The 19,351-nt window shown below is 42.3% G+C and overlaps 1 protein-coding gene and 1 long non-coding RNA gene across 8 annotated transcripts in view; one reads left to right on the forward strand and one right to left on the reverse strand.

Annotated features, from left to right (window-relative positions):
• The window catches only part of Focad (focadhesin), a 330,597-nt gene that overhangs the window by 307,253 nt on the left and 3,993 nt on the right, over positions 1–19,351 (forward strand). For 4 of the 7 annotated variants that reach the window (XR_015619711.1, XR_015619713.1, NM_001427695.1 and 1 more), the window contains 6 exon segments: positions 6,242–6,370; positions 7,714–7,829; positions 11,139–11,399; positions 12,002–12,091; positions 15,496–15,673; positions 17,688–17,785. Coding sequence is in view for 4 of the 7 variants with exons in the window: in NM_001427695.1 (NP_001414624.1) it covers positions 6,242–6,370; positions 7,714–7,829; positions 11,139–11,399; positions 12,002–12,091; positions 15,496–15,673; positions 17,688–17,785 (872 nt within the window). In the remaining 3 variants the exon portion in view is untranslated. 7 annotated transcript variants of the gene reach the window in all.
• On the reverse strand, positions 11,251–15,821 carry LOC148005897 (uncharacterized). The gene is made up of 2 exons (XR_015620967.1): positions 13,263–15,821; positions 11,251–12,541 (listed from the first exon to the last, which is right to left on the reverse strand). It is a non-coding gene; the product is annotated as an uncharacterized LOC148005897 (long non-coding RNA).

Consider the following 19,351-nt stretch of genomic DNA (forward strand, 5'->3'; position numbering starts at 1 on the left):
GTGTAAGTCCAGGTAACCCATTTTTTCGTTTTGCTTTGTTTTTCAGAGAATGGTATTTAGAAACCAAGGTCTGGGGCAGAGCCTTTCTCCTGGGATAATTGTCACTGTTTCCAGGAATGTTGAACAGTAGCTCTGTTCTCTTTCTCTCTTTTATATCTTGCCTATTTGTACATCAAAGTGTGTCTTTATCTTTATCCATGTCTAAGCTGTGTTTACAAATTCATGCACCAGTCTACTCCCCCGCCTCTCTTTGCCCATATTTATGACCCTGTGTTCTGGACTGTAGCAAGCCTGGCTCATTCTTCTCAGCCTGTTTGCGCATTTGATCAGTCTACCTATAGGAAACCAAGCCCTATCCCTCTGGGCCACAACCCTACTAGGTTGCCTTTCTCATTAGCTTCTGACCTCTGCTTGGTGGCCTTCCTGGTGCAAGGGCTTGGGATATTTTTGGATTTGGTATCTCTGAATGTTGTTCAGGGTTTTGCTCCAAAGATAGAGTGCTCTACCAGCTTTTAGTATCTGGTGTTTCAGAACCAATGCTTCTCAGCAACTGTATTGATTGTAGTTTCTGGTCAGGGACAAAGTATTTAATACTTCCTACATACAAGCCATCCTATAATGATGTCTGCCTGAATTCTCTATAGACTTCATCCTTTCTACCTTGATCTAGACATCTTTTATTCTGGTGAGTGAAGATCGAACCTTCAATGATGACCTCTGATTAGATCTGATTTCCCATCTCATACTTTCCTGTATCTTTCTTTGTGTGTGTGTGTGTGTGTGTGTGTAAGAGAGAGAGAGAGAGAGAGAGAGTGTATGTATGTATGTATGTGTGTGTGTGTGTGTTATATGCCATCATTTACATGACTGTTTATTCCTTTTTGTTTCAAGTTTGCCTTTTTCATTAGACTATACTTTCTTCAATGTGCAGGAAGAACACCTTTGAACAGTCTACCCATCATGTAATATAATTTAAGTATTTGATCTTTATCACTTGGATATATTTATACCAAAGGTTGGATTATTCTAAGCTGGGTTAATTTGTCTCCTGCAGCAGTGAAGATGGAGAAACTAAATGTCTATATCACACACCTGATGGAGATTATACATTCCATATGTTAGCCCATCCGTGGCCAGACTTTTCCTGTAGTAATCACGCTGTCCTCTGTGCAGCCCACGCACATGAGACAATGTGTCCTACTGCCCTACTGCGATGCCCTACTGTGCTTGGAATGCTGTCTGGAGCTTTGGGGCTGTCAAGTGGATGAGGGATGTGAATCAGCTTTACATTCAGGTTTTAAAACATCTGGACCTTTTTGACAAGTGCCCACTGGCACTCTCAGGTTCAAGTTCATGGTTCATGGCTGATGACAGTCCAGTGGTCACCTTACCGTAGGCACTTATTTGAAGGACAAAACACTGACATAAAGGACATGATGATCCCCATCGTTTGCACTCTTCTGTTCTAAACAGAAGAGCTCTGTGGTAGGAACCAGAATCCTGCACTTCAGATAAGCTTTGGGCTTCCTTTTTCTTGCCCTCTTCCCCAGAGGCATGTAACTGCCACATGTTTTCTCATTCCTCGCTGTTACTGTAGTTTCCATCATTCCACTGCCTGTCAGAATGGGTTCCTTCCAAACACAGAGGAAATGTCTGTGTGATTCTCATCATGCTTCTCAGTACTGGTGCCCTGCCCCTTTTAACTGGAAGATTTCATGCACTATCAGAGGCGTGAATTTCAGCCCTGTGCTGCATTTCACAGCTTGTTTCTGACACTTGCTGGCATGTCAGGTCAAGTTAATGAAAACTGGAGTAACATGCACATTCAGGGCCGACAGTGCCAGGGCAACATACACATCCAGTGCATCTAATGCCAGGACAGCATGCATGCACATACAGTGCAGTCAGTGTTGGGGCAGTACGTATATAGGATGTAGTTAGCGGTGAAGTTCATCCCATCAGAGGCGAGCCATTGTCTCAGCAATAAAACATAAACAGTGCTCATATTTCGCATAGGCTCCTCGTATGACAGAAAATGTTGAACCCTTTCTCCAGCTTCCTTAAGTCTTTTGGAAACTACACATTTTCTATAATGCGTGCTACTGGAGGACTTGGAATACGAGATATGTAACTTCAAAAGTATTTGACATAAAATCCTGAGACCCCCCAAAGTAGACATCTGCTTATGTATTAAAGACTTCCAGTAAGATTTGCAATGTATGCCTGTGTACCAGGACATTACTGTCAATGTGTACCAAAAGTACCTTTACAAAGCAAACTAGAGGCTAAAGAGATTGCTCAGTGGTTAAGAGCTCTGGGTACTCTTGAGAGAACTCAGGTTTCTTTCATAGCACCCACATCAGGTGGCTCCACCTGTAACTCAAGCTCCAAGAGGATCCAACACCTCTAGTCTTCAAGGCCACATGCATTTATGCATATGCACATAACCACACATAGATACACATAATTAAAATACAGTAATGACTAGAAAAGCAAATTACTTCCTGTTGCATGAAATCAGACTCTAATCTTTCTCCAAAATTGGACTTATATGCAAAGCTAACCTGTTTCAGCCAGTTATCACACCTGGTTTCACTTTTTTGTTTGTTTGTTTGTTTGTTTGTTTGTTTGTTTCTTGCTTTTGGTCCTCTCATTAGAAAATAAGTTCTCTGAGCATAATCCCTCTTTTGTCTTTGTTAAGTTCTCTGTGTGTTGCTGGAAAGTAAACACTTGGGTGCACATATTTATAAAATGTCTCTATTTTCTCTGCCAGAAAGTCTTCCAGAAACAGCAATAGTTAAGCCCCTCATGAGACTTGCTAGAGTCCCAGTATTACATCGCTAGGTGGGATAGAAATAAGGTATCAGTTACTAGACACACAGCACTGCTGTGATGTTATAGAACAGATATATGAATGGAGGGAGCATTGACCTTTAACATTTTTTAGCTGGAAAAGGGAGGCGTTAAAAGTAAAACCTTGCAAGGCGTAGTTGTAGTTTTAGCTGGAATAAAACAGCCAACAGCCAGGAAGTAGTTGAGTGGGTAGCTAGGCTTAGAAAACATTGCTGATTTGTTAGCTGCTCTGGTGGGAATGAGAGTCAGAACATAGGGTTAAAGTCTGTATTGAAGGTAGGTATGGATTTGTATTATCAACTTAGAATTAATATTTAAACTGAACATAGATGAGCTTATAGAGATTCAGCCAAAGATAAACACAAAAGCTTATTTTCATAAGCAGCTATCTCTAGAATAGGAACGTGGTGCACATACACTATTCATTCATTCATTCATTCATTCATTCATTTATATTTGTCTCTGTATGCGTATGATGTCTATGTTTGTGTGAGGGCCTACATATGCCATAGCACCTGTGCAGAAGTCAGAGAATAGCCTTGGGACCAGTCTCTCTGATATGCTGCAGTTTGTGTACCCCACGCTAGCTAGCCTATGAGCTTCCAGGGGGATGTTCCTGACTCTACCTCCTATTTTGCAATAGGCATGCTGGGATTGTAGATACATACTGCTCCATCTAGCTTTTATGTGGATTGCAGGAATCTGAGTTCAAGTCATCAAACTTAGCAACAAGTGCCTTTATATATTGAGCCATCTTCCCGGCCGCATGATACACTTGTTATTGGAAGAGAACAGAGCTTGCTAGATATGTGCACTTTTTATGTGAATGCTTATTTTTATTCTTTTGGACAGTCACCACAGAGATACTGAAATAGTGATACAGCTGAGCTGCCTTGGCAAACTTGCTGTCCAGTTATGTGATGTCCTCCATCCTGTTATAATTCAGCATAATGGTCTTCAGCAGATCATGGCACCCCTCTTAGACTTTTCAGCCTCCAGAACTATGCTGCTCTCTCAGCTTTACTTCTCCTTTTTGACCCCCTACTTCTGCTTCTTTCTTTTCCTCTATATCTATGGTTTGTGTTCTTTTTCTCCTGTCCTGCTTTCCTCCTCATTCACCGTCAAGTCTCCTTTCTCCCAAGCTTCTTTCTCCTTTCTATAGTGTGATGTAGCACTGCCTCCACCCTTGCTAACCCTTTCACAAGGTCAGCCTTTCCCTCCTGGTTCCCTGCTTCTTCTTCACCCACCCCTACCCCACAGTTTCTCCTTTCTGGGTTGTGATGTAGCTCTGCCTTCACTCTTGCTACCAGTCACAAGGTGGTTTTTCCCTCTTGGTTCCCAGCTTCTCCTTTCCCTCAGTTTCTCCTTCCTCTCAGCTCTTCTTTTCCCCTCAGCTCCTCCTTTACCCTCAGCTTCTCCTTTCCCCTCAATTTCTCCTTTCTGTGTTGTGATGTAGCTCTGCCTTCACCTTTGCTACCGGTCACAAGGTTGGTTTTACCCTCTTGGTTCCCAGCTTCTCCTTTCCCTTCAGCTTCTCCTTTCTGTGTTGTGATGTAGCTCTTTCTTCACCCTTGCTACCGGTCACAAGGTTGGTTTTTCCCTCTTGGTTCCCAGCTTCTCCTTTTTCCTCAGCTTCTCCTTTCTGTGTTGTGATGTAGCTCTGCCTTCACCCTTGCTACCAGTCACAAGATTGGTTTTTCCCTCTTGGTTCCCAGCTTCTCCTTTCCCCTCAGCTTCTCCTTTCTGTGTTGTGATGTAGCTCTGCCTTCACCCTTGCTACTGGTCACAAGATTGGTTTTCCCCTCCTGGTTCCCTGTTTCTCCTTCCCCCTCAGCTTTCCCTTTCCCCTCAGCTTCTTCTTTCTCTTCAGCTTCTCCTTTCTGTGTTGTGATGTAGCTCTGCCTTCACCCTTGCTACCGGTCACAAGATTGGTTTCCCCCTCCTGGTTCCCTGTTTCTCCTTCCCCCTCAGCTTTCCCTTTCCCCTCAGCTTCTTCTTTCCCCTCAGCTTCTCCTTTCTGTGTTGTGATGTAGCTCTGCCTTCACCCTTGCTACTAGTCATAAGGTTGGTTTTCCCCTCATGGTTCCCTGCTTCTCCTTTCCCCTCAGCTTCCCATTTCTGTGTTGTGGTGTAGCTCTGCCTTCACCCTTGCTACTAGTCATAAGGTTGGTTTTCCCCTCATGGTTCCGTTTTTCCTTTCCCCTAGCTTCTTCTTTCTGTGTTGTAATATAGCTCTGTCTTCACCCATGTTACTGGTCACAGGGTTGCTACAAGGTCAGGTTTTCCTTCCCAATTCCCCGCTTCTCCTTACCCCCCAGCTTCTCGTGCAGCTGTTTTTTGGTCTGGCTGCTGCACTCTCAGTTCTGCTTTCTTTCTGTTGACTCATTACCTTTTGTTGTTCTCACTCTGCTTCTCCTTATCTCTGAGCTTCTCTTTTCTGGGACTGTGTGACCGTCACTGACTCTGCCGTCACTTGTGGTCTAGTGAATTTGCCTTTGCTTTTCCCATTTTTTGAGCTTCTCTGTTTTCAGCTTTCCCCACATATCAGCTCTCTCATCTCTGCAGCCCCTCCTAGATCTGCTGATCCTGTGGGTTTTTTGCTGATGTAGTTTCTAGTTTTCCCCTGGTTTCTCTTTCTGCTGATGGAGGTTTTCCTTTTGCTGCTGATTCTGCCACCATTTCTTGTTGTCTTCATTATTCTGTATCTACATTTTCTGCATTTCTTTGTTTTTCTGTGTTTCTATGTAGCATCACTTTTACCTGCCCAATTTCATGGTTGTTCCCGCCTTTTACATCTACACGTTAATCCTCTAGCATCTTAGGTTATCAGCTTTAAGTACCTCCCTCCCAATATGAGGACCAATACTGAATCAAGAGGTGGCTGATTAACATATGAAATAGCTATTTCTCCCTTGGTGCTCACCTCTAGAGCAGGTGCTGTGGCTTAGGAGCAAAAGAAGGTGGTAGGTGATGGGTGTGGTGCTTTAGAGCCATGGTAGATGGAGGTATTGTGTAGCTCCCCTAAGATGCTGAGTGGGCAGCCCCATCTATCTGCTGTAAGGGTATTAAATTCTATACCAAGAGCAATGGGACAATAATAAAGACTAGCTCATTGTTCTAGAACACTAGGTAAAGAGACATGGAAATGTAGAAGACAGTAAAGATGTGTGGGGTATGTAGGGCCAAAGGAGGAGATTGGAGAGAATATCTGAGAACAGGGGAACAGCGTTTGTAGCAAAAGGAGTTGGATTCAAGTTGTAACATTGGAAGGTTGATTGTAACTAAAGATCTGGCATTGGAGTCTTTGACTGCAAAAGTAAAAACAGCTCCACTTTCAGTTGTAGCAGCCACACAGGTGCTTTGCTAATTCTCTTCTTTTCTGTTGTAGGCCCTGAAGCTGTGCCACCGTCCCTTCTCAAAGTAGTGATGAAACCCATAGCAACTGTTGGGGAAAACTACCAGTACCCTCCTGCAAACTTAGCCGCACTCCTCTCTCCACTTATGAGGCTAAACTTTGGTAAACATCAAGTGTTTTTTTGGGTTTTCAGGCTATGTTCTTAGGACTTGGCCTGAATTAAAAAAAAAAAAAGCAGATTTTTGTGTCACAGTTGACAGTGACTGGTAGATTTATTATATCTTGTGAATGGTTATCTTACATACAATAGCTGAGTTTCACTGAGCCATTATAGGTGAGGGTGAGGAGGAAGAGGTCTAAAGACATAGACTTTATGGCTATGTCTGTATAGCTCTGAGACTGTATAGTTCTCAAAAACAACTCTTGAGGAACCGGGGAGATAGCTGAGTTGGTAAAAGGTTTGCTATGCAACCATGAGGACCTCTGTTAGATCTCCTATTCCTGACAAAGATAGATAGATAGATAGATAGATAGATAGATAGATAGATAGATAGATAGATAGATGAGGGGTGGGTGGATGGATGGATAGATAGATAGATAGATAGGTGAGGGGTGGGTGGATGGATAGATAGATAGATAGATAGATGGATGAGTGGGTGGATGGATAGATAGATAGATAGATAGATAGATAGATAGATAGATAGATAGATAAATAGATAAAGCAAGTGAGCAAGCAAGAGCAGTGCAGTGGTGCATGCCTATAATCACAGTGCTGGGAAAAAGAAAATGACCCCTGAGAGGCTGGAAAGATGGCTCAGTGCTTAAGAGCACTGGCTGCTCTTCCTGAAGACTTGGGTCAATCCCCATCAGCCACATGGCAGCTTACAACTAACTCCAATTTCAGAAGGTATCACACCCTTACAGAGATATACATACAAGCAAAATACCAATGCACAAAAAATAAAAAACTGTTAAAAAATGTAAAAGAATGAAAGGAAGGGGGTGGGGAGAGACAGGGGAAGAGGGGGAGGGGGAGGAGGAGACCTCCCCCCACAGTCTTACCTATAGGCCAACTTGATATAGGCAATTTCTCACTTTGGGTTTCCTCGAGTTTGTGTCAAGTTGGTAAAAATTTAACTGGTACACCGGATAGAAGTTTCCCATGTGCTGAACACATACTGCATAAGAGGAGGGGAAGGCACTAAGATTTGTAGCTAGTGTTTTTCTCATGTGTCTAAGTAGTATCGGAGTGTGCAGATTTCTTTAGAATGTCAGAGAGATTTCCCAAGGTAGTGTAAGGCCCATGGCTGTATCAAGAGTTAGGACTGAGATTCTAGTGGACATCTTTACCTCCTCACTTGAGTGTCTCAAAGTTCTATTTGGTTGGATGGATTCTGTCATGTGCATAAGAGATCCAATCAGAGGGCTTGATTCAGACACTGACTCCTGAGCATCAGTCGGGGACCTGAGCACAGTATTACGGAAATTCCTTTCTTCTCTTTCAGGCGAGGAGATACAGCAACTGTGCCTTGAGATTGCTGTGTCCCAGGCACCGTCGTCACAGAGTGCAGCCGCACTGCTGGGCTTGTGGGTGATGCCGCCGCTGGTCCACGGTCTGAGTGTATGTAGTAGCTCCAGGTGCTGAGTGTAGCCAGGGACTGTTCTCTGGGACGGCCACACTCATGTGGAATATGGTCTCTGAGTCAGGAGTAGAAAAGTGAAAGCTGGCTAATACTTGATCTAACTGGCCAGCAGCCTGAGAGATGACATGGCTATCACCCATCCTTATGTGTTTAAAATGCTACTTACTACTAAAGGGGTAATGAGGGCCACAGGTACTAACATTATGTATGTATCCATAATCCAGTCTGGATATTTCATTGGCTGTTAACAGAGGCATCCCCCTGTGCTGAACACCTCTCACAAGCATCCCTTTGCCTGCTCTCCTGGATCTTGAGACTACAGTGTCCTGTCGTAAGGAAGGTTGCAGAAATTTCGAGTATTATCTGCTAGGATTGAAAGGATTCTCCATGATTTCCTTAACGATCTAACTTGATCGTCAGTACATGGTCATGTTCAGGTCTAGTCATGATCTGGCTTTAGGTTTTTAAAGTAGTACCAGATTCTCTTACACTCTCAATCTCCTGGCTTTGGTCCCAGCCATATTTTTGTCATTTTTATTCCTCATGGTGCTCTTTAGTTGAAGGTGTGTGTTACTGAAGTCTGCATTTTTTTCTCTTAGTTACTTTACCCACACCTGTCCGCTCCAGCAGCTCACGTCTTTCTGTCACTTGCCGAGCACTTGCTGTGTACCTGGTAGTCGCTAGCATTTGGTTCATGTTGAAGACATCAGCTTTACTGTCTAATGTCTCTGGCAGCTCATTTTAAAAGTTAGCCTTATTGAGTTGTAATTTATGAATCCTTAATGGTAAACTTCAGTGAATTTAGTGCATTTATGTTTCTAGTCATGTTCATGAATATTCATACCACTTGACATGACGTTGGGCCTATTTTTAGTCAGTCTTGGCTGAGACTCAAGCCACCAATAATGTGCTGTCCATAACTATTCCTGTACGTGCAGAGTACAGGTGCTTGGGGTATGTAGAGTATGGGGAGTGGAGGTCAGAGGTCAACATTGACTGTCTCCGTACGTGCACTCCTATTTTTGAGACAGGGTCTCTCTCTGAACCTGGAGCTCATGATTTGGCTAAACTGGCTGGCCAGCAAGAAGCCACAGAGATTCCATTTCCTTTGCTTCCCTAGTAAAGGTTTACAAGAAGCACTGGATTGCAGGCTCACTGCCATCTTTTTCACATGGGTGCAGAGATCAAAAGTTCGTACACAGCAGCACTTCACCCCCCGAGGCATCTCTTCAGACCTTGTTCTTCTTTTCCTCTCCCATTAGTTCATTATTTCCTTGAGAACTTTGTACAGTGTGCTATGAATATGTTAACTCCCTCCCCCTTTTCATATCCACCCCAACCCCTCCCTACCCACCCAACTTTGTGTCCATTTTTTCTTTTTCTTTAAATTCACCAAAACCAATTTATGCTGCCCAGATACTCTTGGGCATGTGGCTTTCCACTGGAGTGACATAGGCCTACCTACCAGGAGCCACATCCATGAAACTGACTTTGTTCCCAGAAGTTGTCACCCATGGCTCCTAAGCTAGGAATAGGGCTCTGTGCCTGTTTCCTGTCTCTCCTCCATGCTGGAATTTGGTCTGGCTTGAACTCGTGCAGGTCTTGTGCAAGCTGTCACAACTGCTGTGAATTAATATATGCAGCTACCTTATACATTTAAACTGTACATACATTTTAGAAATTCTTTAGCATAGAATGATTTTATGAAGCTTTGTATCTAAGAAGTATGTTTTGGTATTTCTTCTTTATACATTGATAAGCCTGAGACCTGTGGGAATCGAGCAAAGTTTCATAGGGAAATAATGGGAAGCCAGTATATGGCTGACTCCCAAGCTATGTACATGAACTCTTTCTTCCTGTTGAATCAAGTGTCCAGCAGCCTATTCTGTTGACCTGAGAATTTTCTCTACAGTTCTTAGGCCTTCCATTTCCAGTTTAGATCTATGCAACTCTTAGCATCTGGTTTGGTTATGGTTGTATGTTGTTAATTGTTGTTAAAATTATATGAGTTGAAATATTCTTGAAGATGAGCTCTTTAGAAAACTCATTGATAAGTTTATATTATATTAAGATTTTATTATCTTTTTCCCCTAGCCTACTTCTTTTAGACTTGTCCATTAGTTTCAAACTTGTATTACTAAGAGTGTGTGAAGTGCTATGAAGCAGTTAATACCAGTCCTGCTTCATGTTGACTCTCATGCACTCTGGTGCACATGTCAGGCCCACACAGTCAGTGTGTGGCTCTTTGCTCAGAAGTGGCACAGCATGCAAGTTCCTCTTATTGCTTCCCTATTTTTCCTCAAAAGATGATTATAATATTAGATGCTTTGCTTAGTTGATTTTTTTAGCAGATGGGCTTCCCATCTTTGACCTCTACATGTTATGTTCACACACCTGCATGTGTAACTGCACACATGCATAAAGTGCATGCACACCACGGAAACAATGAAAAACATCCTTATGCCAACTGTGTCACACTATGAGAAGTAGCCTTTTATTCCCACCCCTGAAAAGATCTAAGGTATACATTAAGCAGAATAGTTGAATAGATTGACAGCTTCTCTTGCTGGAGAATATGATTTTAAGATTGAATTGGAGAAGCTGGGAAATGTTTGCTGTAAAAGCATAAAGACCACTGCTTGGATCTCCAGCGTTCATGTAAAGCTTGGGTGTGTTGTGTGTGTGTTAGTGAGTGCTAAGGACGTGAAGACAGATGATCCATGAAGCTCACTGGCCACCCAGACTATCCGATTGGTAAACTCGGTGTTCAGTGAGAAATGTTGTTTCAAAAGCAAAGATGAAGTGTGACTGAGGAAAACACCTGAAGGTGACTGCGAGTGTCTTCGCACAGTGTATGCACATATGGGCATGAACAAGTGTGCACACGCACACTCATGTATGTGCAAACACATATGCATACACCACACACAAAACAGTCAAAATAATAAGAAAAAATTAGAATAGCAACTGTGACATCCTCTCAGAGGTAGCACTTAGTTCGCATGTCTGAACAGGCTTAAGCTATTCGACAATTTCAGTTGAGCTGATCCTCCAGGTACACGTGCATCACTCTGGATGAGAAGTCACTGAAACAGCTATAATTGCTTGTGCCCCTTAATAATTACAGTGGCCCTTTGGACTATGAAGCCATGGGGGAAAATGTGGGAGAAAGAAGTAATGCACAGCTTTTAATCTGTCTGCTCTCCAGCTCAGATGACCTAGGGACTTTGGCCAGCACAGACTCAGACAGACTTGTTTATGTCTGGCCTTCTCTGTTTCCCTTCCAGCTGAATATCAAGAAATACCTCCTGGTATCTATGCCTCTGTGGGCAAAGCATGTTTCTGATGAACAGATCCAGGGTTTTGTTGAAAATCTGATGGTGGCAGTTTTTAAACCGGCTTCCCAACCTTGTCATCCTGAGATGTGCCCAAGTGCCTTACAGGGTCTGAGCCAGGCCATGAAACTGCCCAGTCCTTCCCACCACCTCTGGAGTCTGCTCTGCGATGCTACTGGGAGAATTTTTGACCTTCTGCCAAATAGGATTCGGGTAAAGAACAAAAATATTTACATTCCTGACAGTTTGTGCCTGGGCTTCTTTAAAGTCAGTTTGGCAAAGGCAGGCTGGGGATGTTTTAAGATATGGGTGGGAGGGCTAGCAAGAAATGACACATTCTTCACTAGGACTGGGTTTGTATCCAAGACCAAAATTGAGGTTCAATGTTTAGAACCAATGTTCTGAGCAGGCTTAGAGGTAAGTTAACCAGTGCTGAACCAGGAGCTTCCTGAAGATGAGGAAGAGCAGACATCTGTCCCCAGTGGACCTTGGTGACACTGTCTTATCTATACAGACATTCTGTCACAGTCTTATGTAGGCCCTTTTCCTCCCACAGCAGACCTCTACACTGGAGTTTCACAAGTTAACAATCTGGGTTAGAGAAATGGAACTCTGATAGGGAGAAAGAAGTACAGCCAAGGAAACACACAAAACAACGGAGAAGATAGTCTTAAATTATGAAAGACCATATGTTTTGGTTACCATTAGCAACTGCTATTGGGGATAAAAAGCCTAATAATTCATCACAATATTAATAGATGTGATACATTTGTCTTACATTGCATTTTGACCTGTTTGGGATTTGTCTTTACCAGAGAAATGATCTCGAGCTGTACATCAGTATAGCAAAGTGCCTCTCAGAGATGACGGATGAAGGTGCCAATCAGGTTTCCCAGATTACTAAGGTAATAATGTGTAGTTCTATGCATTATTTCATTATTGAAATATATTTCATTATTGAAGCAGAAATCACATGTGAAGAGTTGTTTACAATATACTTTTGGGCATAATGTAGTTTTACATCAAATTTGTTATTGGATAATTTTAGGCAGCTGACTTTCTCCTTTAGATGTCAGGTCTAGTAGCTGGCCTGGTGGTGTGACCAGTGTTTAATACATGCTATCTAGATGAATAGGTGGATGAACAACTTTATAACACAGTTCTTACAGTTTATCGAGAACAGTTTTGCATCACCTCTGGGGAAAAAAAGAACAGGACAGTATCTTCAAAACAGTACCCACAAAAATAGGGATATCCTGACCAAAGAACTTGCCAGTGTATTGAACGCATAGTTCTGTTCGCAGCTTGGTTTCTTGTGTGAGATATTGTCCTTTTGTATGCAGAAAAGTGGTCATCTGAAAAACAAGGACTGTTGGTAAGGTAATTGACAAGTAGTCCTTAGATCCAGTCACATGATGAACAAGCAAATAATACAAAATGCTTTGTGAAGCTGCAGTTTCAAGCACCGAATCCTTTAGCATAAACACATCCCAGTTGGCATATTTATTTGAGTATAACCCTTCATATAACTACTACTGTGAACCCTCATCCCCAGTGGCTGGTGGTCTGCTTATCATTGTCAGGTTTGTTTATTCAGTTGGGTCCTAGAATATTTGTATCACATAGCAGTGGTTGTCAGCATGGGGTCGCTGGGCCAGTGTCTCATACTGTCTGGTGCTGATTAGATAGGGGAATTCTCAAGTCTTGCCTGAGACCTTGGGGCCCAGCCATCTATGTTTTCATAGTCTCTCCCATCAGGCCATTCTGGTGCATCCTGAGGATGAGTGCAGAGTGCTCGGCTCTAGGCACTTTGGAAATTAGCTTATTTTAAACAGAAGCAGTTCAGGAAAGTGGTAAGAGAAGGGGGTCTGGAGGCTCACTGCTATTGTGTGAGACCCAGATCAGCAGCTTATGAGCAATGGGACCTCAGTTAAGTTGTACAACCTCTTGGTTTCCCTGTCTGTAAAATGGGGACAGTAGAACCTACTTAGGGTTGTCTTGAAAGTTAGATCACTTAGTCCACAATGAGTACCTGGAAAAATACCAGCTCAAAGCAAGAGTTCAGTAATTACTTACCACCATGTTATTCCTTGATACTGCACCAAAAGTCAGCAGCTCTTAGTTTCTTCAAAATGATTTGCAGTGTGGACTCCAAAACCATGCCAAGGTAGTTTGACTGCTCTGATATTAAAATCCATTGGTTAATTTCGAATGTTAGCTCTTTGATAGATATTTGATTTTTTTTCTAATATCAAACACTGTCATTTGGAAAATGTTGGTTTGTCAAATTTTAAAGGTCTTCCAAATGCTGATATGTTTTATGATATAATACTAAAACATCGTATTTGCTATGCTCCTCAGAAATCTTCTCAAGATGTACTCTACGCTTTGGGAAGTTGTCAAGCTCAAAAAAGTAGACAAAATTTTTCTGAAAATCTAATAAAAATTAGACTTAATATTAAATTTAATATTTGGTAACAAATACTATGGAATATTTTTCTTGGTGTGATAAGATCATTCCTTCAGTTTTTAATGAAATAGTCTGTTTAATGTGCATTTAAAATGGCTATAGTTTATCAACAATTTTTCAAGGAAAGAGCGCTCCATATATAGAACTATTTTAGTTTTCAATTCCATCTTCCCGGTGTTTGTCCTTGATACAACCATAGCACTGGAGCACACAACTGAATCCTATATGTTTTTCCCCCAGTTTGTGACATAGAGTATTAGTTAGATATTTTTTAATTTTTTATGTTAATATTAAGTGCAACTGACTTATTTACTTATTTACTTACTTAATGTATGTAGGTGTTTAATCTGCATGCATATCTGTGAATCACATGCATGCCTGGTGTGATGATTTATTTATATATGCTTGGCCTAGGGAGTGACACTATTAGGTATGGCCGTGTTGGAGTAGGCGTGTCACTGTGGGTGTGAGCTTTAAGATCGTCATCCTAGCTGCCTGGAAGTCAGTCTTCCACTAGCAGCCTCTAGATGAAGATGTAGAACTCTCAGCTCCACCTATACCCTTCCTGCCTGGATGCTGCCATGCTCCTGCCTTGATGATAATGGGCTGAACTCTGAACCTGTAAGCCAGCCCCAATGAAATGTTGTCCTTAGAAGAGTTGCCTTGGCCATGGTGCCTGTTCACAGCAGTCAGACCCTGACCAAGACACTAGGTATTCATGGAGGACAGAGAGAGTATCATATTGCCTGGGCGTTATAAATGGCTACAAAGCACCATGTATAGCTGAGAGGTACTGAGAACTGAACCAGTGTCCTCTGGAAGTAGGTCAATGCTTCGAACCACTGAGCTGTCCCGCTAGCTCCTCTTAAGTGGATTTTAAAAATTAAGTGGTATTAAAAATGCAGTGGATACCAACATAGTTTGGTGGACTTAGAAAATAGTCTTGACCTCACAGAACCTGTCAAAGGGCCTTGGAATACCCAGACGTCTGTGTGTCACATTTTGAAAACTGCTATACTAAATGCATATGTTTAGACTGTGTTAGGGTTCAGGAATCTGTGACGGAAGATCTCAGACTCAAATAGTATACAAGAACAAAGAACATTTATTCTGCAAAAACAACCATCATGCTGAAGTCACCCTGCCATCAAAATGGCAATGACCCCAGACAAAGACACGTAGGCCTTTTATAGGGAACCAGGGGAACTCACTAGAAGGATTAGGTAAGCTCTAATGTGATTGGTAGGGGTCAAAACCATGACATTAGTACAATTTTGATTGCCTACTGTGTTAGGGTTAGGTAATCTAAAACCTCATTGGTGGGTGCCAGGATGCCCCTGATGAACTGCATTCCTATACCGTGAATAATTAACCACTGAAAGGGCTGCCCAGCACAGATGGCCTATCCTGAGCTCAGATATCTCCTATTCATATGGCTATCTTCAGGCTGTTCCTCAGGTGTGGGATTTCATTGTCTTGCTCCTGGACTTTTGGGGTCTGCTGCTAAAGCACATAGCTTATGGCCTAGTTTCTGAGTGAACCCCTTCCATTAGTATTTGGAACGTAGTAAGTATAGTTTGTATTATGTTAGTACTCTGTGTGCTCACTTCCTAACCTCCAGACATACCCATAGCTATGGGAATAAAATGTGGCACTCCAGCCCTCTATTGCATGTACATAGTGTAACACAGGCGTCTAGGCTCTGTGCTTCAGGATGTGAACAGCTCTAGTGTTGTGGGGGTGGAGGTGTCAAGCTCATCCTCTGATTGCCTCTGCCTTGAGGTTTTGTTGACACTGTTAACTTACTAATGACTGAACAACTGGCTTCCCATCCCCTAGGAAAACATAGAAAAGGCTGCCTTTGTCAAGCTGTACTTAATCTCTCAGGGACGACTCCCGTTGATGAGCCTGACTGATTTACTCACTGCTGCTATGCAGCACCCCTCGAAGGAGACTCTAGCCTGGATGATCCTGCACAGCTTATACCAGGCACGCATTGTCAATCACGCCAACACAGGTGAGCACAGAAACGTTTGCCCGCTGTGGCTCTTCAGCCCCACATGTCTCCTCGTGGCTCCTTCGAAGCTAGCTTGTTTGCTGACACAGGTCTGGCCTTACCCCAGATGGATAGTGCTTTAGATGGATGATAGGCTGTAGCTCACACCATCCATCTTTCGGAAAGAGGAGAGAATTACTTTGAAGATTTTCATATTATCTTTGTTCTGCTGGTCAACCTGTGGGACACAAACCCTTCAAGGGACAACCCTTTTACAGGGGTAGCATATATGATATCCTGCATATCAGATATTTATATTATGATTCATAACAGCAAAATTACAGTTATGAAATAGCACTGGAAATGATTTTATGGTTGGGGGCCATCAGAACATGAGGAACTCTATTAAGGGTCACATGCAGCATTAGGAAGGGTGCGAACCACCGATCTCAACCCTCACTGATACAAAACTGGGTTATTTCTGTCAATTTTACTTTAGTTTTCCAAACACACAAGACGGAAATTGATTCCCCTGATCGTGGAAAGAAAATGGTTTGTGGGTGGCCACTTAATTAAGGGTCAAAAAGGAAACAAAATTAAATAATCTGTGTGAAAAGACTTCTCAGGTGTTCATTTCGGGGAGAGAGGACTGGCCTTAAACGCAGAGAGATCTCTCCGCCTTTCCCTGCCAAGCGTTAGGATCAAGTTAACTGTGCACTGCCGTGCTTGGCATGTTTGCTTACAGAGAGTTTTAGACACCGAACTGTAATGGCCCCTTAGGGATAGAACTTGCTCTCGGCTATGTGTTTATTAGGTCACCTGATACGCTGAAATTGAGCGGTTTGCTTATATCCTCCTCCTAGTGCACTGAGAGAAAAAGTGGCCTTGTGATGAGAAATGTCATTTTCTCTTATTTAAATAAATAAAGTTTATATATTGGTGTCTGTCTGTCTGCCTATATGTCTGTGTGAGTATGTGTCTGAGTGTGGGCACACATGTGGTATGGTGTATGTGTAGAAATTAGAGGACAGCTTTGGGAACATGGGTCTCCTTCAACTGTAGGTTCCACATATTGAACTCGGGTCATCAGGCTTTTGTGCCACGCATCTTCACCTGCTGGGCAGTATCACCAGCCCAAGAATCTTAAGCTTTCATCCTAAAGTGAAAATACGTTTGTTAATTGGGAACAGATTTAGTAGCTGTTTCCAGTTTTTGATAAAGATACTTAGAATAAACTAGAGACGTCTGACATTTTTTATTCTGATGAGCCTACTTGAGAAAGAGCTTCTTCTTTTCCTCTTATTAAATTCTTAGGATGTTCCTAAGTAGTTTTTCATGTACTGGAACACTTATTTAAAAAAGGAGAAGGCTGGACTGATGGCTCAGTGGTTAAGAGCTCTGGTTGGTCTTCCAGAGGACTAAGGTTCAATTCCCAGCATCTACATCGCAGCTCACAACTGTCTGTAACTCCTGATCCAGGGGATCTGACACCCTCCCCCTACTCCCACCCCCCCACACACAGACATACACAGTCAGAATACCGATGTACATGAAATAGAATTTCTTTTTGTAAAAAAAAAAAATCTTATTTCTCAACTTCTATGCTGACGTTTGTTCTCCAGTTACCCTGTGGTGGGTGATCGGTGTTTCTTTTTTATGTCTCCGGGACAGGCTTCTGATTACGCTGGTGTATTGAGAGTAGAAAGCACAGGAGGACTGTAAACAGTTAACTACCGGAGATTAGCCATTATTGCCTAGTTACATTCCAGATTTCTCCTGGCGCATTCAGTTTTCAGAGGAAAAACTCCAATAAATGTGTTCTGTCACTACTGGGCAGAGAGACTTGAGGGAGTATTCACTTAAATAAAAAAGGCTAAAAACTGGTTTCTTGATATGAGTAGCATAAACTTTAGCCTGGGCAGCATCGTTTCCAGAACTGCATCTTAAAGCTGTCCCAGGACTTCTGACCACGTGTCCGCTTCGGTTGTGATAACTGTTGCTGATCCGTGGTGAGGAAATGCCCGTTTTGTTGCAGGTGTACTGAAGAGACTGGAGTGGCTCCTGGAGCTGATGGGTTATATGAGAAACATTGCTTACCAGTCGGCGTCTGCTCAGAATGTGCCTCCTGCGGAGGTAGGATCGATAGAGAGAAGCAGTGAACTTAACTTAAAGTGTGAAACTTTCCTTTCCTTTCCTAGAAGACCCGGTTGCTGTGCTGCTCAGCTTTTTTCTTTTTTTTTTTTTTTTTTTTTTTTTCCGGAGCTGGGGATCGAACCCAGGGCCTTGCGCTCCCTAGGCAAGCGCTCTACCGCTGAGCTAAATCCCCAACCCGCTGCTCAGCTTTTCAGTGCTGTAACAAACGCCTGAGGCCTTCAGCTTACAGAGGGAAAACACTCACCTGACTCGTAGTTTGGGTTCTAGCCCAGGGCCCATTGATCCCACAGCTTTGGACATGCAGTGAAGTAATGCATCATGGGAGTACATTGCTGGGCCATGTCTAAGACCCATGTTCTTTTCAGGACACACTTCCTCCCCACATTCCAAAGAACTCCTGCTACTTACTACCACCTGTATGGTCTACTGCTCTCCCATAGCATCATCCTGGGAGCTAAGCCTGGAGGCCACGGCCATTGGCTCATCTAAGATCCAAAATCAAACACGCTCTCACAGCCTTTCTTTTTTATTTTGAGAAACACTGGAAATACCTCTGATGCCATAAGGAAACAATGGCTGTTTCCATGTTTCTGGAGACCCCAAGACTGTCTGTAGAGAAATATTTTAAGCAAAACATGTTCTTTGATGCAAAGGACTCAAAGAACACTGGTTAGGGAGAGAATCTCAGGGTCCTCGTAGTGTGTGTAGGAATGCCAGGCCCAGGTCTCTGGCTTCTCTGGCTCCTGTAACTAAAAATGCCTAGGACCAAGAGATTCATGAATTATATGCAGGGTATCTGTGTGTGCCGACACCTGCATGCGACATCTATCTGCGATGTGCCCTATGACACCCCTCCCAAAAAAAGGTCTCTAGTATTGGGTGATTGTAAAAACCAATACAAATAATGCAATAATGTAAGTATAGTGCTATTCTACTCTTTTTTTCTTAATTTTCTGTGTAGGCATTCTTCCCAGTTGAGTTAAATTTGCATAACCTGATATATTCTTTGGAATTCTGAATCATTTATCTGAAGAGTTGTGTGTCTTTTTGCAGTTATTAAAATTTTAATTCATCAGTTAGCATCTTAAGAGACTAAGAAATAAGTTTTGTAAAAAAAAAAAGCTTATTTTTAAGCTAATATAGTCTTTCCTCTTTCTTCCTAATTTCCTGAGCTTTTATTAACTTTGTTTTATTACCCCGCAAAAATCCTCAAAACACTTAGCATGTAAATTAGCTGGAAAAAATATAATTGAAATCACAGTAATTCAGCATCTTGGAAGTGTCCCCATTACCATGTCTAAAATTTTTATAATTGTCTAATGTAACCTGAAGGTTGGATTGCAGACAGCTTTTTCTAAAATATCTAAAGATAAACTTTTTATTGTTTAAAATAAAATAAGATGTTTCATATTTTTTAAAAAGCAGTTTTGTTCATATAACAAATAACTCCCTTGGTTTATTTATCTTTTTAAAAAACACCAAAAATGGGGAAGAATTCAGATCTTGATATGATTAAGAAATGAATTAGATTTCTCTTGAAATGTT

The sequence above is a fragment of the Rattus norvegicus genome, chromosome 5, assembly GCF_021556685.1.
Source record: "Rattus norvegicus strain SHRSP/BbbUtx chromosome 5, alternate assembly SHRSP_T2T, whole genome shotgun sequence".
In the NCBI taxonomy this organism is placed as follows: domain Eukaryota; kingdom Metazoa; phylum Chordata; class Mammalia; order Rodentia; family Muridae; genus Rattus; species Rattus norvegicus.